A 25,601-nucleotide genomic window follows, 5' to 3' on the forward strand; every position below is an offset into this window, starting at 1 on the left:
CCATCACGTACAATTCAACTCCTGTTAATTCCATGTTGTTCTTTGGTAACTACCGTTTCCACCCCGCTGTTTGCACAGTAATCAAACTGCCAAGTTTCGATAAGCTAATCCTCTTAAAAATCAAAGGGCCTTTTTTTCTTCACCTGCCTTTTTCTCTTTCATTCAACCTTTCGTTCTCTGTCTCTTGGCTCCGTTTCAATTCTAGGTACCATTACCCAGTGCCTAAGGTATTTTATGTGCAGCTGACGGTGGGGAACAACGAGTTTATGGGAGAGGGACGGACTCGCCAAGCTGCCCGGCACAATGCGGCAATGAAAGCCCTTCAGGCCTTGAAGAACGAACCCATTCCAGAGAGACCACCTCAGGTAACTGTCACACCCCAGTGATCCACACACCGGACAGTTGATATGCTTGTTTTCTGTCAGTTGTACTTAATAGGCAAATTAAACATCTCACTTAAGTATACATTAACTTACTATGTAAATGTCAGCTGACATATCAGCTGCTTTGATACATTCCTGCCCATCATCTACATCTGGATTATAGTTATACCCATTCATGCATTAAAACTTTACTCTAGTTCATTTGATGGGTTGCATATGCTGACGTACCACAGCTCTTCTGTATCATTGTTATTTATAGCATGCACATAGCCAGCTATTCAGTTCAGTGGTCATACACTGAAATTATCTTAAAAAGTGATATCTGATATGTGGATTTTAACTCTTTCCCCGCCAGCATTTTTTTTACAGTTGCCAGCCAGCGCCAGCATTTTCATGAGTTTCGCAAGTTTAATGTAATCCAGAAAATACAATATATCTAATGAAAGAACAGACTCCTACCTTCATTAGTTATTTGTTATCACCTCTCGAATATGGGTAGGTTTCCTTAAAAACACCAAAAAGCTGAGCAAAAAGCGGAGATGATAGCGTTTTGTGAAGGACTTTTCATTGAGATCAGTGATGCGGGGTCAATGTATAAACAACCCGCACCTGACCGACGTCTTTAACTAACCCGTCCGCAACTCGTACCGGTAAAAAAAATAGATAATGTACCCCGACCCGCTCCCTGGCCAGCATTTTTAAAAGTAGTAATTGTTTAAAATAGTTAACTGGCATCTTTAGTTCAAACGACCCAACCGACCGCGACCTGAATATCATTAAAAATATGTTTGGATGACTTGTAACCGCGGGTAACCGCAGGCACCTGCTCATGTCGGATCAACCCGTGCATCACTGATAGTAATCAGATTCAGAGCGATCCTGAAAACATACACCGACATACAGCTGTTTGCCCTAGGGCGATACTTCCGGGTTTTATAAGTTGCGGAAGAGCACCACCTGGTGGATAATAGTGGTATTACGGATTGCCGGAAATACTTGTCATTGGCAGGGAAGCTATTTCTCTTGATTGACGAGTTAACTCGTCAATGGCAGGGAAAGAGTTAAGTTAACTCCGCTGGTATATTCTTAAATATATCTAAAAGTCTGATGCACGGTTCACACCAGACGCGTTAGAGGCGGCAAGCGCGAGTGATATACATGTTAAGTCAATGCAAAGATGCGATTAGGCATCCTGCGGCGCAAATGGTGCATAACGTGCGGTGTGTTCCGCGCGAATTGAGCGTTGCCGTGGGCAACTCGCGAGTTGAAAAATCTGAACTTCGGCGGATTTCCGTGCCGCGATAACCAATCAGGACCTTGCTGTAGTAGTGAAGTGATTACAGGAAGCGAGCGGAGTCTTAGCAGAGTCGCAGAAGCCCCTCCCATGACGCGAATTTCCGGGTGAATGTCTCAAATGACTAGAATTTCACGCGCGGCCTTCACTTGCAAATAAAGCGAGTAAACTCAAATGTTCAAGCATCCTACTACGCGCGAATAGCACATTTTTTCCGCCTCTAACGCGGTTGGTGTGAATGCACCATGAGGCCATGTGAAAAATGTAAACTTTTTTTGTTTACACTTGGAAAGAAGTTTTTGTACTTTTGAATAATTTTATGGAAAGTTGTGACGTAAGAAATCTTCTACTCATACTAATCAAATGCAACAAATACAAGACAGTGATGATGTTAATTTCTTTGTTCAAAAGCTCAGATTTCCTTGCTTCCAGTGAAGCATGCAAGATGGCTTTGGAATATTCCCAAATCATGCTGGGATAACATGGATAGTCGGATTTTGTGCAGTTTCGGAGTTCATGCCAGCTCAAATGCAGGCAAGCAAAAGGGAGACATAGCGAGATGACTTTTTTAAATTCAATTTAATTTTTTATCTCAATGTTTCATAAATTGCATGTTTCAAATTTTCATGTAAAAACATTATTTCATGTATGAACATTAACATAGATAAACGTGCTAAATAATACAGTTTTTGGTCTCAGACATGCATATGCCCTGCATATTCACAACTTGTTATCATGTTAAAGTGATATTCAAGCTGACAATCCAGATCAGGATATGAGAAGGCACAACTCATTTATCAATGTTTACAAATTCTCCTCAGAGCTTTAGTTACTGTCAGAGTTGTGTTTGCTTGTACCTGCGGGCTATTCTTCAAAATACTAATTTCTCCCACCGGAAATCATATTACATTATGCCCCAAATGCCTGGCATTGACAGAGGTTATTTAAACCGCAGTGGCGCCTCTCTTGTTTTGTCTTGTCCTCCTTCTGTCTCCATAATGAGGTCTTTGTCAGACGCGTCTTCCGTGTAGTGCTTTACAAATTGATACACAACGTACCTGTTTACACCTCAGGGCAAACCTTTGTTTGTCTGCTTGTTTTCTTACCACTGTACTATATCTCAGACAGACTCAGACATAATGCTCTTAAACCCAGTCAGGTAAGACACAAAGCTGATCCAAAATGTAAGCTATTAGATATGCTGCGTTCTAAGATTTCAAAATGTACCCTTTAAGGAGGATGCAATCCCAGCATGCATTGCTTTAAGGTCAGAGCAACCAGACAGCAAAGAGCTACAATGCTGGCTCAGCCTTGTCGATTTTATTGTCAAATGCACCATGTTTTTCTCTCTTTTTACACGCTTATTAACTTGCAAGCAAATCCAGAACAGGAACTTAATCAAAGCCAATTGTTTACCATGTGCTAACTGCCTAAGAAGGGAGATCTACCAGTCCGTCTTTGAATAAACAATACTGCTGAAAGTACAGTAAGCCCCTTTGCATGCAGACTGAGCGGTTAATAAACAGACTTTGAAAAGACAGAATAACAGGTTCACCGTCCACTTGTCGTCATGGGAACGGTGCTCAGTGACCGCACACTGTAAGCAGGAAATGGTTTAAATGAAGAAGTGCTGACAGACGGACAGATTTGAGGTGATATTAAAAAGTGCCGCCCGATTAATCCGCCAGAAATGTTACTTTCTGATTTGCAACACTTTGAAATTTGGCCTGTTTTACAGCTGAGCAAATAAACAATATTTGTTAGACAATTTATGGCTCGCTTCTTTCGAGAACAAACAGCAGCATTTTTAAGATCAAGAGATTTACTTGATTTATTCACATTTAGGTTTTTAATACAGTTTATGAACCCCCCAAAAAACTAACCAGACACCACTGTGATAAACAAATAATGGTGCAGGATCTAAGGATCTTTAAGCATTATAATAGCATATGTAAAAATTTCTCTTAGTATTTTCTTTATGGTTTAAAAAAGCTTAAATGTAAACCCTACATCCTTGCCTCATTTAGTATACGTGGATTTATGAATATGCAAATTAGTCTCCACTTTTACTCAGTCCCACTGCCCGAACCATACATATAAATATGCGAATTAGTCCCTATTTTGCACCACTTCGGACCATAGATATATATGTGAATAGATGCTACATTCGACAGTTTCAGACACATAACTGATAATTCAATGCATACGTGCAATGCACTAATGTTTAGCGCTAATAAAACTAGTTAGCACATACATGTGAGCAGCATGTTTTAGCATCACAGAAGTATTGCAATTTGCATATCGCAGTTGTTTGCAATAACAGGATGTTTTTATTATTTTAAAGTTATGCATAGTACGTTTTTGGTCATTGCAGAGAGTCTTGCACACGAATGTTACTGCCTCAGGGTTCCCACGGGTCCTTGAAATCCTTGAAAGTTTGTGAATCTGGGGGAAAGAATTCAAGGCCCTGGGAAGGGAACGAGACGCTGCGTCTCCCTTGCCATACTTCCTGCGTCCCTGTAACTTCATCTTTGGCAATATTTCAGATAGCGATATACTTCCTGGCTCCGCGTCACTCTGTCTTTGACATTAAACTTCATTGTTGGTTGAATTTGATATTCACATTCAGACGGACTTACTTCTGGAGGCATCCCCAAAGTGTCACCGCAGTGACGCAGTGAGAGTTCCCTTGAAAGGGAACTGTAACAATGTATCTTAAAAGGTAACTCGATGTTACCTTGCTCTCACTTGAAATGTGTCCCCACATTTAGTCCTTGAATTGAGGGTATTGGATCTGGAAAGTCCTTGAAAGGTCCTTAAATTTGAAAATAAATTTGTGCAACATTTTACCTTTTTTGCGTTTGATTTGATTGCAGCCTATTCAATATAGAATGCTATGTCGTATTCAACAGCTAAAATGTTTGTAGTATAACAATGATGTTTTTATTGCCAGTAATATTTTAGCTAAACTTGTTATTTTGACCTTTAACACTACACTGACCATTATGACACTCCAGATTGATATAGCAATTAATTTAGGTTGTGAAGTGTCAAATTCATTTTACAAATTCCCACAGACAAACCTTCACAGTCTGCTACACATAGTCTAACACTTCCCAGACCACCTGACATCTCTTAGACCCAGGCATCATTACCAAGAGTTTGAAGGAAATGCGGAGTGACATGTCATGTGGTCATTTTAATGAAAATATAGAGAACCTAGTATAGTATGTCTACAGAAAACCAAAACTTGATCAAGAGCTTTGAGATCATGAGAACTCGCTCTTCTTTCTGAAATGTCAGTGGTGTAATAGAGGTGACCAAGATAATATGCTATGGGATCATATTAAAAGTCACCCTTTTGGAGCTTGTGTGAGAGTACAATTGAAGTTCTTTTTACAATTGATAAGATTTGAATCAAAATCCTGGATCGGTTTGAAAGCAGTTTATTTTCTCACAAAACTGAACTTTCACAGGATCTCAAACCAGAAGCCGCTTGAGAAACAGCAGCCATGCGTTGAAGCGAACTTAACATCAGATTGGAAATGAGATTTCAGAACCTGTATTTGAGATCTTTCAGGCTTGTCTTTGTTTTTTAAGGAGTTATGGGGTGTTTTTTTCCAGTTTGTAGGCAGTTTTGAGGTCGGAAACACAAATGTATGCAATGTGTTGGTACTTTACAATATCCTTCATTTATCCAGTATGAACAAACAATTTCATTTATTTAATCTTAAAAAAACACTCAGATGTAGTCATGCTGTCAGAGCCAATTTTGTATTGGGCAGTGCTCTGAAATATGGTGCAGACGCACTTTAGGCAACCCGAGTTCAAATCCCGTCTCGAGGTCCTTTGCCGATCCCTAACCCTCTCTCCACCCTGTACTTTCCTGTCCTATTATTACATTACTATTTAGCAAATAAAGGCAAAAATTACAAGATTTACTCATGCTGAAATGCATGATAGGAGCTTGCAATCTGGCGACCTATTTCATATTTAACATGTTCACTCTGGTATTGGTACATTTAAAAAATATGCATAGTCAAAGAAAATAGATTTAAGTAAACAAAATTGGGCATTGCTGTTACTATAATTGGGGCTCAATATGGCCGCTCTTGCGATTGATGTCCAACCCTCCTGTAAAAAAAAAAAAAACAATTATCAATCAATAAAGATTGATGATTCTCTTTGGGAGCGGTTCTGTACATAGTATAGCTTGACATCCTAGTAGCAGAAGTGAAGCTGTTTTTAAAAGTGTTTGTGTGTGACTCTTTCAGTGTTCAGAGGAGAAGAAGGACAGTGAGGAGAACAGTGATGCCAGCAAATCGGAGATTAGCCTGGTGTACGAGATTGCTCTTAAAAGGAACCTGTCTGTTAACTTTGAGGTAAGCTGTACAGATGTAAATAATGGGAAAAATCTCAACAGTTTTAATTGTTTGGAACAATCACCAGTGACACCAATGTTTATCAAAAGCCATTGGAATGTGGAATCAAAGCCATTTTAGTTGGAAGTAGGGATGGGCGATTTGACAAAACATTTAATATAGTACAATTTTGTTTAGAACATTTGACCGATTCACGTTTTAATTTTTTTAATTTTTTACTAGTTAACTTAAAGAGACACTCCACTTTTTTTGAAAACATGCTCATTTTCCAGCTCTCCTAGAGTTGAACACTTGATTTTTACCTTTTTGGAATCCATTCACCCGATCTCCGGGTCTGGTGGTACCACTTTTAGCATAGCTTAGCATAATTCATTGAATCTGATTAGCATCACCCTCAAATATAAACAAAGAGTTACAATATTTTTCCTATTTAAAACTTGACTCTTTTCTAGTTACATCGTGTACTAAGATCGGCGGAAAATTAAAAGTTGTGATGTTTTTTTTTAAACTGATATGGCTAGAAACTATAATCTCAAACTGGCATAATAATCAATGACTTTGCTGCCGTATCATGGCTGCAGCTGGCCAATGATATTACGCAGTGCCTGAAAATAGTCCCTTTATTAAGTTTTAATAGCCGGGGACTACTTTTGGGCACTGCATAATATCATTAATAAAATATCAAAACTCTTTGGTCATTTTCGAGGGTAATGCTAATGGTCTAATCAGATTCAATGGATTATGCTAAGCTATGCTAAAAGTGGTACTGCCAGACCCGGAGTTCAGCTGAATGGATTCCAAAACGGTAAAAATCCAATGTTTTACTCAAGGGGAGCTGAAAAATTAACATATTTTCAAAAAAAGTGAAGTGTCCCTTTAAAACATTACTACAACAATACTGCAATAACATTCTTTTTATTTGTTTATTTGTTAAAAATTGGATTAGATTTTTCAACAATAATTTTGTCAATAGTTTATAGATAATAGATAATATATGATATGATTTTTTGTATTAATCTGTTCAAATAAGTCATTATTAATTTGCGAATCATACATGCGTCACACTGTTCACTTTGCCAACGAGGACATTGCAAACTTTTTGTATAGGCTATTTACTGTATTGTTTGCTCGGACCGTTGCATTTCATTCAGACGAGCACTCTCTGTGCAGACGCAGTGCATCATCTGCACTGAAATGATGCAGTCTGCGCAGACATGTTTCATATGCAGCTATATTCCAGCAGGTACAACTGCTATGTCTGGGTTTCAGTCATCTGTACTTTTGTTTGTTGCTTTGAAGAATAGAGCTAGGGAACAGATCGCGAACGTGGGAGAGAGAGTGAGATTGCTCACAAAGATGAACAAGCTCTCTATTACTTCTCCCACAGCGTACACAGAACAAAAGCGCTTAAAATAATATAGCCTAATTGGTTTTGGAGTTACGAAATTTTGCCTGGGCGGCCGCAGTTTTGTTTTCAATGCAGGAAAACCCTGCAGAAATCAGATGATGTCTGCACTGTTTCATTTTGACTGTAAATTCCATTATCCATTAAATTAAATTAAAATAGTGTCAACACGTAAATTCAAGTGCCACCTATTACATAATAATAGTAACTGAATGCTCTTTTCACGTATTATACATTCAATAAGTCCATTAATGAGTCAAGAAAAATGTCAGACACACTTGAATCTAAGCTCTCTATATATTGTTTTTATGTAAAAATATCTGTGCTTGAGCGTACGATGATGTGTTTGTCACTAACCTCATTGCAGTGCATTTTGTGATACTCATAAAGGATGCATGCAGAGGTGTAATTGGTCAAAAAAAGTATTTGAAATACCTTTTGAAACAACCTTCACGTTAAGTGCATGCACATGATACCTTAAAAACTGGATAGGCATCTCACTAGGCTCTACACCACAGCTAGTGTCTCTTTATAACTGAAATATTTATATTTCTCTGCCCTGCCCTTTAAGTGTTCATCCAATTTAATCAACTTTAACCATCAGAACACATTTGGATATCCGTTTATTGAATGCACTGAAAATTGCTTGGCTGAAGCAGGAGGATAAAGTGGGAAAGTGATTATATAAAACGTCTGCTTTAAGTTAAGCTCTGTCAACAGCAGTTAAATCCAGTAATTGAAATTGCTTTACAACTTCGAAGCGTTTATCACGGGGATGAGGTTGATCTGGACGGCATTCAAAATCAGCAATACATTAAAGGGCTGCGTCAGTGACACTTTAAATCAACACCACAGCCTCCAAAAATCTTCAGCGGATGTCTGCGGTTCTCCGAAGCCTCACTGCTGCTGTGTCTTCATTTATCTTAAATGATTTTCCATGGCTGTCTCCAACTTGCAATCTGCAATCATCTGCTTGGCGTTGGTGGTCCAGAACCTTCCTGACGTATTCTCCAAGAATCCTATGTACTTGCATGCGATCCCCTACGCCTGGGACCCCAATCCAACAGCATTTGGACACAATGTAACAAACTCATTTTCCTCCTTCAAAGTTTTTGCTGTAACTGATCTGTGAGAGTCTGGAGCAGTTTCAATCTTTTTTTGATCTTTTCAGGAATTTTCTCCCCAGCTATTTGTATGAATGGAAACATTTTTCTTGTTTCGTTTAGCAACCAAACATAAAATATTACACTGTTGTTATGGCACATATACCACAAGTCTTTTAAATTCCATGTACGCTGTTGCTAAAATACTCCTTTTCCCCTCGGGCTGTTTGGGTAAACCAGAATATAGCCCCTATATGGACTGTTCAAATCTACACATTCAACTTTACATCAGTGTCAAACGATACCTTGAGATACCAGCTTCAAAGGGACGAATATATTAATCACAAATTCCCGTTGGGAAGACACCTTACTGAGGTACAAGACTGGAAACCCCGGCCAACTACCATCCATCATTTACATAAGTACCTTCCCCAAGGGCATACACATCAACAATCCATACAAAAGAGCTTTTTTCATTATCTCAGTTTTTGCCATTGTCCCACCCTGGCCTGGTATCCTCTCTTTTCACCAGGCTGAGGACACAGCGCTGTCACTAATTCTGTATCTTCTTCACATGGATGGAGACATGAAGATCTACTTCATGTTACATGTTCCTACAACTTGATCCCTGCCAGCCATGCGAGACTCAAGTGCAGACAGAGGAACTGACCTCCGGTAGACACAAGAATCTAAGTTTTCGCTGAAACCCCATCGCTACTGAGGATTTCATATCATACGTTGCAGACAGCCTCGTCTGCCACCACGATGGGAGTCGGATCCTTGTGCCAAGACCTCCTCACAGTCCTTGTTCACCCAATGAGGCTCATTTGTCAGATGAAGCTGCCACCCACCTACCCTCTACTCTTATATTTTATACTTGAGAAGAGCTGCCATGGAAACTGCCAGGTGTCAAGCCAGCTCCAGAGTTACCAGGCCTGATTAGGCTTGTTGTAGTGGTTGCTAAAGTCACCTTTATAGATATGTATAAAGGCAAGATGTGTTACGGGGGAGTCTCTAAAGTCATCACCTGGTGGCCACCTTACCACAGGCAGCTCGCTCACTCGTAGCATTGAGTTTAAATGGTGCAGGTACTTTTAAATGACCATAACTTGCTCAATTTTCTACAAATGTTCAAACGGTTTGGTTTCTTACAAACGTTATTAACGTGGCTATAATTCTGGATGCTTTAACATGTTTCATGAAATAATTTTTTTTGTACAAGTATGCAGTGTCATAGGTACATCTTTGGCGTTTATAACAAACCAAACCATTTGAAAATCGGTAGAAAATTAAGCAAGTTATGGTCATTTAAAAGTACATGCACAATTAAAACTCAATGCTACAAGTGAGCGAGCTGCCTGTGGTAAGATGGCCGCCAAATGCGGATGTTCCACTCAATTGGCCAGCAGCGCGGGCGAGACATCTAGCCTTTATACATATCTATGATCACCTTAGCTTGTCCTCGCACACAACAGAGATCATGCACAATTCCTAACAGGCTGTCAGGCTGATTTGTTAAAAGTAATCATCGATTCCAAACAAGAAATAGTTTCCCGCATTTTCCATTGTTCAATAATAGGTCGCTAGGCTGTTGGTTTAGGGCCGGTGTTGCTAGGTTTTGAATTTATAGCTGAATTCGGTCAATTTTATTATCACCATATTGACGCTTCGCTAAATCTCCTTCATGACATAAACCATGTAGGAAGTTCCTTGCATCACACGGCCTCACAGTTGAAAGCTCTTTCCCTTTCTTGAAGAAAGCTAGAAATACCTAGGAAAGTCTAGTGCAGAGTTTTGTCATTTCAGAAAGTCATGCTTACTTACAGAGAAATATCTGAATTGTTATGTAACATCCAAGTGTGATGATCAAATGCATTCCACATCAAGGATTAGTAAATATTGGGTCATAGCGCTCCGTCGACTATGTGGGAAATCCACAGTGCTCTCTGTGTTCATCGGTTCCTGGCCATCTTCAGATGAAAGCCCAGATTGTTAGTGATGCAGAGTTTACAGATGAAGATTAACGACGTGTGGCCAGACTTCCAGTCATTCATATAAATTAAGTTGAAGTTTCAAGGAGTAGTTCTCTCTCTAACAAATTGTGTTTACTTAACAGTTCGCATGTTCTCGTATTGTTTGACACTCTTACTGCGGAGAAAGAAACAACAATATATAATGACCAAGCTTTATTGTTTGGTTTTGGGATGACATTTCTGTAAAGCACGAAGCTTTGCATTTGAATGGGACGATGTGGTGTTATGGCTCTTCTCAGCTAAGCCAATTTTACTGTAGTGTCACATGTTTGTATGAACGCCAGAAAGTTGGTGTGCAAAGAGAGGATGTAAGGAGGTCTCTCGAGGCGGATAACTTTCAGTTCTGACTGAGCACATAGAGGCCCACCCTCAGCTGTGTGTGTATGTGTGAAACTCAATCCCCCCACTGTTGCTCTTTAAAAGCTCAGAGCGGCTCACCTGTTCTGTCAACCATCTTGATGATGTCACAGGAAGTAAATATAATTGCATGTGCATGACACGTTTCAGTTTCTCACGACAACATTCGTGAGAAACTGGTGGTAGCAGCATAACAGCGAAAGAACAGCCAAGATGAAATAAACGACATCCAGCAAACATAATTTCGAAAGCAAACTTCATTATCGCAAGCCTACACTAGTGTTGTACGTACTTTGTGTGTTGCTGTGCATTAACAAACCTCCAGTACTGAAGGGGGCAGTAGAATAGCCTGGTTTGTACAACTAAACCAGGGGTGCCCATGCTCGGTTCTTGAGTGCCGCCTAATTCCATACTATATAGTAGGTAAAAAGCAGTAGGCGAGACGAGTAGTATGTTCAAATTCATAGTATTCAAAAACAGTAGGCGAAAAGTACCCGGATGACCTACTACTTCCGGCAAGATCCTAAAGTGTTCATTTGATGGAAACTTTGCCATCCTGTGATCCCCAGTAAATGAGTTATCCAACGAAGAAGAAGACGGAGGGGCGTTGTTTTATTCAAAAATGCCCAAAAGCGGTAACACGACTCTATTCAAATGCAAATAAATATATTACGCATCTGTCCCTTGTGGTTAAATTGCACTTCTTTAACGTAATTCCAGTTAACAACTAACTTGTCGTTAGTCTACATCAACATGGCGGATGTAGTATGTCCGAATTCATTCATACTATCCATTTTCATACTATAAAGTATCTACTGTTTTAACGGTCGATGAGTGGGTACTTCATCTAATTCATTACCTACTGTCACAGTATGCAATATCAGACGCAGCCCTAATGTCCTGCAGGGTTAAGCTCCAACCTCAAACACACGTGAAGCAGCTAATTAAAGTCTTGCCAAGCATACTAGAAACTTCCAGGCAGGTGTGCTAAGACAAGATGGAGCTAAACTCTGCAGGACACCGGCCCTCCAGGACGGAGTTTGGGGACGCCTGCACTAAACATGGGGGCAATGTTTACTAAACAGGGCAATAGAGTGCCGCAGGGATGACGTATTTTTGTAAGACAACCCGGAAGTTGAGACACTGGTTTCCACTGCAAAAGACCATTAATTTTCCCCATAGACTTTTGGATTATGGCAAAATATAAGCTCTGTGTTTAACAAAAGTTTAGACACTTGCACGTTCATCAAGGATGAGCACAACCTTTAAGAATTTTGAAGTCTAAATGCATTTACTAGAAATTAAAAGCTAACCTTAAGCTACAAGCGAACTACACGGCCACTCGACTTCAACATCATCAACACAACTCTTTCAAACTCTATTAAAACTTTGAAAACATGTTTCCTGCTAAGATAAATTGTTGTTAGAAATTGTGCCCATGTTGAATTGTTTTTAACATCCTTATGCGTGATGACGTTTAAAGTCATTGACGACGTCTGTAGTCACATGTAGCAACTTGTTAGCAACCACCCTTCTAAAGACATGTAAAAGCTTTTAAAGTCACAAGTAAGTATGTATTACTGGTGTGTTTTATGTCGTAGAATAAAACGTGGAATTATTTTGGGCTTGTGTTACCCAAGATCTTATTTGAGGCATTTAACCAGACTTTGGGAGGTTGGAACTGGAAGTGCTAAAATGCTAACTTACTTCCAGGTTTGCCTACAAAAAAGTCATCCCTGTTGCACTCCATTAGCGTAAAAGCACAATGTTTAACAACGTGCTGTCGGAAGTCTAAATTTCGGTGTGATTTTTGCTGACAAGGTGCACTTTAAAAAAAACACAGGCACAAGAATCTCATTTCCATAATGACCAATGGTATCTACCAAAAGCAGTGCAAGTTAAGGGGGGTTGCACACCGGACACGCAGCTCAGCGCCACGCCGCGCTGTTCTAAAAAAAACAGAACACGCACACTGCTCAAATCCCTGACGCGCCACAGAGCGCCACTCACATAGTTTAACATCAAATAACATCATATTTGTCCCAAATCGTTAGCGATTTAGCATTTTGAACTAGACGCTATCTGACTAAGCTCGCTCTTTTTAATGTGCACTTCCAGAGTACGATACCTCCTAGGTGTCCTTGACATGACGCTGAGCTGCGCGTCCTGTGTGCGACCCCCTTTAGTGTACAGTTTAAAGTATGCTTTTTTAGATGTTAGACAATTACACAAATACCGGTAAATTGACACATGCAAACCTTGAAAATAGTTTTGAAAATGTATTTAAATGCTCTCCTCCCATACATTTTGCATCTAAAACTCCTGCAATTACATATGCAATAAGGTCAGTTGCAAAAACACCTGAGTCTATGCCTTTTCAGCACTCAGTCTTCAGTAAATCTTGTTTAAAGCTTGCAGTTTTATAAGTGTGGCAATGCACAGAATGCAATGAGTACTCCAAGCTAGTATTAGTATGCATGGACTGTACTTCTAATCTATATTCATGCAAATTCATATATTCACACCTATCCTGTGTATTCAAGACTTTGTGTGTTATGCAGAACCAGCTGCAAACTCCCAGGTCTGTCTTGTTTCTCTCTTTCCATACGAGTTAGTGATCAGTATGTCAAAACCATTCATAGCGAGTCCAATTAGCAATACTCCCATTTCCGAAAGGGTGAGAGGAGAGCGTGCAGCAAACATGGCCTAAGGGTCAGAATGAAAGAGTGCATGACCAGAATAACCGATTCCCGTATGCGTCTCTCTCGTGTAACGTGTTCATTACTTATCCGTCAGGTGCTGAAGGAAAGCGGACCTCCACACATGAAGAGTTTTCTCACACGCGTGACGGTCGGGGAGTTCTCCGCCGAAGGAGAGGGCAACAGCAAGAAACTCTCTAAAAAAAGAGCAGCACTGTCTGTCCTACAGGAATTGAAGACACTACCAGTCCTTCCTGTGGTGGAGAAACCCAAAGTGCATTATAAGAAGCGGCCTAAGACTATATTAAAGGTGGGTCGGTTTGAGCATGCATCCATATGGTGTGATATAAGTCAATTTGGATACAAGCATGTGTCACATGCATAAATGTAAACCATGAGTATAAAAATACATATAAGTTTGTATAAGTAAAAGATGACAATACAAATTTTCAGGTGAACTTTTCCTTTATTTGTTCTGCTTGTTAAAGTCTTATTTTTATATCATACGTCTTGTTCAAAGGCTTACTCTCTCTCACACAAACACACTCATTCACTCTTTCTTCATCCTCATGACAGGGCTACCGACATGAACATTAACCAGCCATCCATCTGTCCTTCTGCTGCTTTATCTATGTCCCTCATCCTCTCTTCTTTATTCTCAATGTCTCTCGCAGACCGGTCCAGAGTACGGACAGGGCATGAACCCTATTAGCAGACTGGCTCAGATTCAGCAGGCTAAAAAGGAGAAGGAACCAGAATACATGCTGCTGTCAGAGAGAGGGATGCCTCGCCGACGAGAATTCATCATGCAGGTAAATGAATAAGAAGGAAAAGCGGGAAGTAAGAGAATAGTATGAGACACAGCGAGACGGTGAGAAGGACAGATGAGCCGTGGATAAACACTGATAACCTCCCACGGTTCAATCTGTCTTAATTACAAAGACTGACACCTTCTCAGGAACTGATTGCTGCTGACCTTCAGCTCTGTCAAACAAACACACACACACACACACACACACACACACACACAAGCATACACATTCATCTAAATGGGGACATACCATAAACATTGTGTTTTCAGCTTATTGTAATTACTTACTGTACATTTAAAGACTAACTTTTATTTTAACATTTTATAAAAATGTATTTAGGGATTTTTAATTTTATACAAATCAGCACATCCTCAAATGTCCCCAGATGTCAGATTTTGCTTACATTTGGGGACAAATTTGTCACACATGCCGGCCATAGTAGTAGTTATTGGATAGCAAAGGTTATTTTGGAAGATTTAGAACGTGACAGCAATAAACGAGTTTTTGTAGTATAGTCTGTAACACCCACATCTGCCACAAGCAACCATGTGGCAATTCATGGGTTTGCATAAAAGTTCAATTTAAAAAAAATTAATTATGTTCAATGCATCATACTTGATATGGTTTCTTATATGTTGAATATTCTGCACACAAACATATATTCATTTTGCAGGACTTTAACAATAGCATCTGGGTGATTCTCGCGAAATAAGACTTATGAGGTGTCATGAAACATTTTGATTAAAAAGTAAATGTAAAGTAAGAGTATCAAAATAAGAAGCATACAGTTCAAACATCTCTTCATGTACTATTTTGCACATGATTTTAAATGACATCATACAAACCAATTTTAGTAGTTTTTTCCACATTTAAGGGGAACATTTTCATTACCGCAACATGTCCATGACTGGCTTTGGGTTCTTTGACATGGAAATATTTATAATTAAAAAATCTAAAAACTAAAAAGCTTCAGTGCATGTTATACTATAAACATTTACAGTAAAGAAACATGTGGTATTTGGGGATCACTGGTAAATGTAGACACAATAATAAGGACTATAAATGTGTCCAAGACCAATTTTCTCATCCTCCACAACAATTTTCAATCATTGTTTAAGCCCTTTAACTAACATTTTCAAAAATAAATTGTTGGAAGAGACATCATTGACTGTGACACTCAAGATGGCTACCAGGTAAGCAGTTCTTATTTTTTCTCTCCAGATAAAAGTAGAAATTTTGTTTGTCATAGTACCTAGACAACTTTTTAGTTCTCATTACCGAAACATGAGTTTGTAAATGCATATATTTAAAGTAATATCATGTTGCAGTAATGATCATTTTTGATAATGATACAAAATGTAAATAATTCTATAGGAAATATTTTTTACATCCTCTAATAATAATGCTTATAGTAAGTTCAGACCTTAATCTTATTTAAAAAAATCTGATGCTGGACACCTTCTAAGTCTGGATTTCGTGAGAATCACCCATCTGTCTCTACTGCTGCCTTTCTTGTGGAAAACCTCACTTTACCAATAGAGGCTGTTTACACCTGGTATTAAGATGCGTTTGGTCGATTGGATTACAAGTGGATGACGCTAAATACAGGTGTAAGCGGGGTGTTGAGTTTGTCTACTTTCGACCACATTCAGAGATAGTGGAAAACACATTAGATCCGATTGCTTTTGTGATGTAGATGCGCTTGATGTGTTCGGGTAGCCACAAAAGAACCCACAATGCTCAGCGCAGCCTTTAGGCTTTCATTGATCAAACTTAAGCGGCTGCTTTCAGCCCATTTCATTTTTGCTTTATTTTGAAAGTTGCTTGAGCTTATTTCATCAATTGCACTAAAATATGAGAGAAAGCGCTTACATGTACATGAAGAAAACATTGTTTTAGCATGTTTACTGACAACACAAACAGCGGACTCTGACAAAATATGAGTGCGTGTCAATTTTAACCAATAATTTCTCTCACCTTTACTCATGTCCAGTTTGAAAGACACAAATAAACTTATCTTGCCATTTATATAACTCTTGCCATTACATTCCATGTTTGCATGTGGTTTGAAATGATAAAACATACTGTAAGTACATCTTTTGAATAGAGATAATGTTAAGTCACTGGCATCGTGAAATTTGTACTTATTTAGTGAAGCGTAGTGTAAAAAGTTATGATGCAGTTGTGAAAACATTCAGATTTAGTTCATTCAACTTAAATGTAGTTGGCACAAAAAAATTCTTAAAATTGATATAATATTTTTAAGTTGAATTAACTTAAAATTTTAAGGCAACCAGGTAACTTAGTTTTTTAACCAACTTTTTTCCTGCAGTGTTATGTCTGAATCTTTTTTGTGCCAATATTTAGCATATTTTTGTTGTCTGCACTGCAATGCACATAAGATGTAAGAAAACTGGGTAACACTTTACTTGAATGGGTGTTCATAAGAGTGACATGACACCTTCATAATCATGACATAACATGTGCATAAAACCTCCTTCATGTTCATGACACATTTATGACAAATCTCATTAAGTGTCATTCGTTCAATTATGTCATTTTTAATGCAAAGATTGTTTAAAGGAACAGTATGTAGGATTGTGGCCAAAACTGGTATTGCAATAACAAAACTTGTGGCTAAAACTGGTACTGCAATCACACAACTGGTGGCCAATACACAACATGACAACATAAACATCAGTTGAAGGCTGCAACTCCACTTTTTAAAGGACAATATCCTGGCCAGACCACTGTTGTCAGTGATATAAGTATTTGAAATGAAAATGCTCAACTACAGTGGTACAAATATAATTTGTCACAGTGTTTCCCACAGGATTTTGAGGAGACTGTGGTGGTGATGACGTCACCCGCTTATTAGCATATATTTGACGTCATCATGTTGTGTTTGAGTTTGATCTAGTGTTGGCACCTGAAATATGTTTCACTTCTACTCTTTGATCTGTATCTGCATTTGATCTGTATTATATATGAAATTATATTTTAAGCCAAATTAAGCTGTTTTAAATGGTGAAATAAAAATGTAAATGGGAATCATGAAAATTCTATTTGTGGGGGCCAGTGTTGATTCTGTGGTGGGCCACCACAAATAAATCAATGTATGGGAAACACTGTGTCATTACAATGTCATTAAGTGTTAATACTCTGTCAAATAGTTTTATAACGGTGTCATGAATATTTTTCAGTTCATTTTTTTTTAACACCTCCATGTGTTTAAGAAATAAAATCAATTATCTAATAATAATAATAATAATAAATGTATAAAATTATATTTTATTGCATTTGGAGACCGATTCACCTAAAATTAAATGAAAATAGTACAATAATGGGTTAAGCCATGCAGCGTTGGGTCAATCGCTCTGAAATACAGTTAATTACATTAAATTTATTAATTAATTTAAATTAATTAAATGTTTTAGTTTTTCTTCCATGTCAGAAAATTTCAGAAACCTCGTGTGAGAAAGAACAAGTTCTGATAGTTGACAGTTTTTTATGTATTGTGCGCTTACATAAAGTTAGGTATAATCTTATATATATAGTCTGTTGCATTTTGTTAAGGTATTGAAAAATATTAACACTTGATTACAGTTTAATGTAATGTTAACCCATAAAGCTAGGTAGTTTCTTAAGTTTGAACATTATTCTGCTATGTGATGTGTATGTCAAGTTGTCATGACGACAGACATTTCAAACAATGTCATCTTTGCATTAAAAATGACATCATTGAACAAATGACACTTAATGACAGTTGTCACAAATGTGCATTAAAGCTCCTTCATGTTCATAACACGTGTCATGTCAGTCTTAGGAACACCCCTTCAAGTAAAGTGTTACTGAAAATTTTAACATGTAATATTAAATATGAATAAATATGACATGTTAAAGGTTGACTCTGTATGTACCTGCTGCCTTTCTAAAGCACTTGACACCGTTTCCAGCAGCATGCAAGTTGGAGAAATTCCTTGCCTGCTTCCAATCCCATAATCCCTTGCTTTAAAGCACACAGTGCATCTCTGAGTGTGCTGTTACACAGCCTCAAACTGATTCTCCATGCTTCTTTCACTGTCGCATTAGACTCTGCCTGTGTGTGTTTCTTTTGTGTGGTCTAGTCGCTTCTAAAATTTCCACATTGTTCCCCTCTGTACTGCGGACATCAATACGCGCCTGTTTTCAGCTCCACAACATCTCTCTCAACATGCTCTTTTTCTTTATTTAACATGTCTGATAACTATTTGTGAAGATATTATCGGCGATGTTAGTTGTGTTTTTTGTGTTTCTGTCCTATTATATAGTTCACTCGTCTCTTTTTCTGATTAAGAAAGTTACTTTTATAGGAAGTACAGACTATTTTGTTTACATTTCAGATCAGCTTTGATGTATTATTGTTGCCATGTTTTTAAAGGTCTTGGCTTTGTTGGTGCAGGAAGAAGAAAATTAAACCCCATTAAATTTAATATAATCCAACCGTCACACGGTCATCAGTGGTAACTGTAATGAGTCATGCTAACAAAAATAAAGTGTAGCTGGTTTTCTCGTGTTCCAGTAATAACTTCCCAATCATACAGCTTAACATGAATGCTTATTATTAGTTTTCGCATGCCAAACATCCAGCTTAACATCTACCTCTGTGTGTGGGTGTATGTTGACAGGTGAAAGTTGGTAGTGAAGTGACTACAGGAACTGGACCTAATAAAAAAGTGGCCAAGCGTAATGCAGCAGAGGCCATGCTGCTTCAACTGGGATACAAGGCATCTACGCCATTACAAAACACTTCAGAGAAGGTCAGTTTTAAACAAACACATAGTTGACTATCCTGTTATGTTTACATGGTATAACATTCATTCACACTTATTTAATGAGCTTATTTTTCCATTTTATCATCACATTTAGTATAAACAGCATAGCAGGCCATCAATCAGTGAAAAGTATGTGGATGTGTACGTTTATATCCGCACACAGCTTCCTGTTTCAGTATACACAACCTTAATCCTTAAATACCTCCTCTGCTTTATGCCTTTGCTAGTTAGTGACACTTATGCCGTGATGTCTCAATTTGGTGTTAATCCCCCATCTAATGGAAACAAGTGAAAGCAACTGACACGCATGAAAAGGGGTTTGCTAAACCGTTCCTCTCTCTTTCTTTCTCTATTATCTTAACATTGGCCACAGATGGAAAACAAAGGCTGGAACGGACAAAGGGCTGCTTTTCCTGAAACGACAAGTAACAGTAAGTGTTTTTCTTTTGGTGTGTGTTTCCTGGTATAGGTGATGCTGTGCCGTTTAATTTATCTGACTGATCAATAAGGACAAAACCTCTGCTCAGTCACAGACTCGCTTCTGTGGAGAGTCCGTGAATTCTTCCCTATTCAAACAGACTTATGTGCTTTCCCAGGGGGTCTTTTGGGACCACTGTATGAAACACAGTCAGCATCCACAAAAACTTTACCAGGGTACAACCATTATCTGCTAGACGACATTACACACAAACATATTTTCCACAAATATGATGCTGGATTGTAAAAAAAAGTTATTATATGTAAGGAATAATTGATGACGGGTCAGGTTTCACCATGTGTGTGCATTTTTTTTTTTGTCAATTATTACTTTTATACCAAGATTATCACAAACATTGCTCTTGTGCTTATTTTTAAGACATTTGGCAGGTTAGGTGTGCGGTAGGGGTGTGACGAGATCTCGTGCGACAAGATCTTGCGAGATTAAATGTCTCTCGCGAGATTAAATGTGTCTCGCGAAATTTCTTGTGGAGGTGAAATGCTGGCCGTTCTCAAATAAAAGACTGCATCCTTTGGAGGTCGCATTTTTAATCTGCATTTACTTCATAAATGTTAAAATGGATTTAAACATTGTTTGGCTAAAAATAAGCGTTTCTCTCCATATAAAGTGAAAGTGTAGGTGAAGATGGCGTCCGCGAGACAAGTCCACTATCGCCCCCTGCAGGCATTTTTTTATAATACATAATGCTTTTTATTTATAGACCACAAATGTAATGTGCTTGTTAACTCTTTCACCGCCAGCGTTTTTAAAAAAAGTTGCCAGCCAGCGCCAGCGTTTTTCATGATTTTCGCCAAAGTTTAATGCCTTCCAGAAAATGTTCTTCTTTAAATATATAAACATACAATATACCAAATGAAAGAACAGACGTTCTGCTTTCAAACAAAAAAAAACGTTCCATCCTACTAGGGGTGGGCGATAAACCGGTAGACAAAATTAACCGGTAGAAATTTGTCAACCGGTAGAGATTTTGGACTATCGTTTCTATCGAGGTTACGTGCCCACGTCACGCTCCTGTGCGTGTGGTCGCGAAAACGTAACGTTTGTACACGTATTTAAGCACTGCAGTTTTAAAACAAGTTATTTTAAGCCATTGAAACACAGACAACAGATCTGTATGCGTGCGTTCTTTCTGTGTGTCAGGAGCGGACAAGTCGCGCAACCGCTGCTCTTTCTGTCTGTGAGGAGCGCGCAAGTCGCGCGACCTCTGCTTATTAAGCTCGTGAGCATTTTTCCCGCTTTATTGGCCTTAAATACACATATGCGTCAAAATTCCCGTCTTTGCAAGCATCATCATAAACACGACCAGTAAGGTCTTAAGAGAAAGTAAACAGCTAAAAGAGAAAGCGCATGTGTAACAGTGTATTGGATCCGGACTTTGGTCTTAAAGGGGAAGTTACTTAATTTTGCTCCTGTCTGTCACTCGTGTTAATCAAACAGCATTGAGAAAAAAATCTCTCACTGCTCCTGATTAAATCACTTTTCTACCTTAAATAAAAATATATATAGGCCTATACATACATGCATAATTATTTATTATCATTCTTATTGACTGTGTATCTTCAGAGAGCTTGAGTTTTGTTTGTTTTTATCTTCTTTCTATGCTTGTATATGTTTTTTGTGAGAATTATGAACATTTCTATGGTATTAAAGATTTAAACCTTATTAAAACATAAAAAACTCTACCGTGATACATATCGTTATCATGATATAAAATTAATCCTATCGTGATAGAAGATTTTGGTCATATCGCCCACCCCTACATCCTACCTTTAGTGGTTCTTTTGCAATCAGCTTTTGAATATGGGTAGGTTTTTGCAAAAACACCATATTTTGAGCAAAAAGCAGAGATAATTCCATTTTTGTGACGGACTTTACTATCACCCAACACTGGTAGCAGGGCCAGAGTTGGGCCACTTTTCAGCCCGGGAGTTTCGTACCCAAGACCGGCCCACTTTTTCCAAAGTGTTATTCTAAATTAGCACTTTTTTCAAATTGGATAAATAAAGCAACAGTTCAGCTCTTACTATAGTTTCTATTAATATCATGGTTAAACAAATAAGGTAAAAGTTAAATAATATTTCACTTAAGATGAGAAGTTAACAAAAATATTCCTCTACACTCTAAAAAAGGCTGTGTTATTTTTTACCCATAATGGGTAAATATTGGACAGAACACATGCTGGGTTAAAAATAACCCAATGTTGGATTGTTGTTATGCAACCATGGATTATAATAACCCAACAGTTGGGTTAAAACAACCCAGCATTGGGTCAATTTTAACCCAGCAGCGTGTTCTGTCCAATATTTACACATTATGGGTCAAAAATAATCCAGCCCTTTTTGGAGTCTATTCCACAAGAAAAGGTTGATAAATTATTAGCATTGCTAATGCTATGAGGGCTATGATTAATCAGATGCAAATAGAAACATAAAACCCAGTCCGAATTAAAAAAGAAAACAATTTGACAAAAATATTGAATCCAATATTGGGTAAATATATAGCATAACAAGTGATTTATAAGCTTTTTTCGGCTGGTCATTTTTGACTGGGGACACAAAAGGCGTTATATGAACTGAACACAACCTGATTGTTACATAACTTTAATTCATATTGTTTACTCATTGCCTCCTCGTTTTTAGCGGGGAAATGGCTTATCTGCTGCTCAGAAGCTGCTTGCATAATATTTGCAAAGTCTATGAATCGTCATGTATACACAAAAGGGTAATATTTTAACTTAAAAAAAATGTTGGCTTGTAAATAGTTTGACATCGGTATTAGCCGAATAATTACGTTGCTAATGCTAATCATTACTAGGCTTATTTCTCTTTAAGTTACCTGTTGTTGTCCTCTTGAAAATAAATCTGTAAGTTTGGCACATTCGGCAGCATCATCCTCTAATGGATTTTTTCTTCAACCTGTTTTTTACGCCCTCCTCCTCTCAGACGCGTATTGTTACGGTAGGGCCGGCCCAGCCTACCGGAGAAAAGTTTTCTTGGACGCACTATGGACCGAACCAACTCTATGGGAGGGGAGGGGAAAACTCCCTCACATGGTACAACCCATGCAGAGGCTGCGCGCTGCAGTGTCAATGCGAAACGTGTGAAGTGTTTTTTAAGAGAAGATAGACTCACTAACGTGACAAATGTAAAAAAAAAAAAAAAACTCGACCGGCCCAAAAGTGAAGCGGCCCACCAGGAATTCTCCCGGTTCTCCCGATTACCCACTCCGGGCCTGACTGGTAGGCATAAAGTCCTCCCTTGGGACTAGTTGGAGACCAGCAAATTTTACACATGCAGTTTGGAGCCAGTATTGGCGAAGAACCGCCTGCAGTGAAAACATGCAGATTGAATCTGGCTTGGATCTGTTGGTGGAAAAGGGTAAAGGGGCCATTATACTTCCTCGTAGGACCTACTGTGTAGTCTCGACACTGTAGGCTACGCGTCAGTTTTCATTCATACTTCCACGTCGCTGTTCGCATCGACGTGCACTTACACATGCAGATGTCTACATCGCATGTGCATGTCGTAGTGAATACGCAGTATCAAGGCAAAGTCAAAGAAGCAGCAGCTTGATGTTGAAGAAGCATCAGCACTGATGGATGATAAATAGATAGCGACTTTTGTTGCAGCTTGAGTTAAATATCGCTCCTCAACTTGGCCCATCTTTGCTTTTAACGTCGCAAGTGGAAATGCATATTTCTTACCTGACTGGAGGGGTTCTAGCAGACCAATTGTGGAACCATAAATCCAAATGACGCTTTCCTGCGGGATGCCAAATATCTTTGGACACACCAAGTCCTTCAGTGAATCTGCACTGAATCATGCAACTAGTCTGCAATTTGGTAGCTAACTTCATTTGTGTGTTCATTGTTGACTATGACATTTCAGACAAATCTGTGAAAACAAATGTTTTTGTAAATTAAGTCTAAACCAGGTCATTCGGGTACTCACAGTAAAACTGTTTTCACTCAGCTATGTAGTGACATTCCTGGAAGTAGCGTACATGCTGACGAATGCTTTTGGCTGATAAAAACACCTTTATTATTACGGGGCAGGCATTTCTATTACTTATATTACTCATAATATGCATATTAGCTTTTGAACAATTTAATGTACAGATTCCATTCAGGCTTTACTTTGTATATCATTTCAATCCATCCATATGTGCCTTCGGTTTGGTTTTGTTTGTAATAAGAATTATAAGTGTATACTTTATAGAAACTGACTATGCAGTATCAAAAATGTTCAATTGTTGTTTAAACATAAAACTTTTAGATGTGCATTTACATTAATGCATTTGGCAGATGCCTTTATCCAAAAGGACCTGTGCATTCATGATACAAGTATTTTTTATCAGTATGTGTTCCCTGTGACTCGAACCCATGGCCTTTGGGATGCTAGTGCAATGCTCTACCAATTTAGCTTCTCATTGTGAATGTCCTAACGTAATAACTAAAGTAGTAACCCCCAAAACGTTCCCCTCTTATTCTTTTTGGTCATTGTGCTGTTTTGGAAAAAAATCCATTCTCATGCAACTTTATCTCAGTGCTATTAGACTTCATTTTTCTTGCAATTATCTAACAAACTTACCCAACTGCATAGCTTTTGAATGTCAAAATGATTCTTGTTAATTTATGATCCTTCAGGTCTGCCAGCTAGAGAATTGATGTCTCTGAGGGGCTTTAACTCAATTCAGAGCAGATGTATGTGTCAATGACCTGGGAACCAAGTTTTTCCTTTCCAGCCCCTGTGAGCGCATAACCAGGTTCTCTGAAGCAGATTTACGGCCCCTTGTCCGAACTCTCATCCTGCTAACTGTGCAAAATCACACGAGCAGCTTTTTGATTTTGCAAGAGCAGTTACTCAAATCTTTAGTTTTGCACTCGTACCTTATTGCATTTTTTAAGTGTTAGCAAAAAGCCTGCGGTTGGATGCCTCTTAGGACTGTACAAGATGAGCAAGACTTTGAACTGACTGCCCATATTATCCAGTGAGTCATGGCAGATGCGGCCATACGGTCTCAAAGCTCGTGTAACATTGCAACAAGACACTGTGTCTGAAGTTATAAATCAATTTCCTCTGTTGTTGTCCAGCACTTAAACAGACAGGCTAAAGTTTGGAACTTGAATCCCATAATGCATTCCTCCAAATGTACAAAACCACAGAGATGGAGACACGTGGCATGTGTGCCTTGTAATCCGTGTGTGGCGTAATGATAAAGGAAATGAGGAGGGGAGGAGTTTAATGAGGGCCATAGCATTGCATCCTCGAAAAGCAACATGTATTTTTAAATAAGTTTTTAATCCCATACGGACAGCACATGTAAGCTATGAGAAGTTAAATATGTGTCTGTTCCGGTTTGATAAACATTTCAGCTGCTTACTGTTGTGGACATATTTCATTTTTTGGTGTATGTTACTGGTTTGTGTAAGTGTGAGAAAGAGTCAAAAAGTGCTGTGTTTGTAAAAAAAGTAGCACAAGTATCCGCGAATATGTATGAGTAAGACATAGCTATGCTTATGTGTGTATGAATATGTCAGTGTGTTAGTGTTTAGCGTCTTAAAGCATTGCTTCATCCTGTTGATTTACAGTTTTGGCTTGTGTGTTATCTGTTTTAAATCACCGCTTGGGCCATGAGCTGGCTAATCTCCAGTCCACCATTCTCAAATTCAGCCCATTATACTGGGTGGAACCTGTTGGAATGAAGAGAGAGCGAGGGAGAGAAAATGAAAGGGGGGATAGAAACAGGGGGGCGCAAAGGGGGTGATGGTATTGTTTTTTCTTAGCGTTTAAGTGCATTTTGTCGTAATGCCTTAATGAT

The 25,601-nt window shown here is 38.6% G+C and overlaps 1 protein-coding gene across 2 annotated transcripts in view; it reads left to right on the forward strand.

Moving 5' to 3' along the window:
* The window catches only part of stau2 (staufen double-stranded RNA binding protein 2), a 114,831-nt gene that overhangs the window by 22,785 nt on the left and 66,445 nt on the right, over positions 1 to 25,601 (forward strand). For both annotated transcript variants that reach the window (XM_065294944.1, XM_065294945.1), the window contains exons 6-11: positions 206 to 365; positions 5,952 to 6,059; positions 13,754 to 13,966; positions 14,331 to 14,468; positions 19,136 to 19,267; positions 19,656 to 19,713. In XM_065294944.1, the coding sequence (XP_065151016.1) occupies positions 206 to 365; positions 5,952 to 6,059; positions 13,754 to 13,966; positions 14,331 to 14,468; positions 19,136 to 19,267; positions 19,656 to 19,713 (809 nt within the window). The remainder of the gene's footprint in view (positions 1 to 205; positions 366 to 5,951; positions 6,060 to 13,753; positions 13,967 to 14,330; positions 14,469 to 19,135; positions 19,268 to 19,655; positions 19,714 to 25,601) is intronic.

Source organism: Paramisgurnus dabryanus, chromosome 22 (genome assembly GCF_030506205.2).
Source record: "Paramisgurnus dabryanus chromosome 22, PD_genome_1.1, whole genome shotgun sequence".
In the NCBI taxonomy this organism is placed as follows: Eukaryota; Metazoa; Chordata; class Actinopteri; order Cypriniformes; family Cobitidae; genus Paramisgurnus; species Paramisgurnus dabryanus.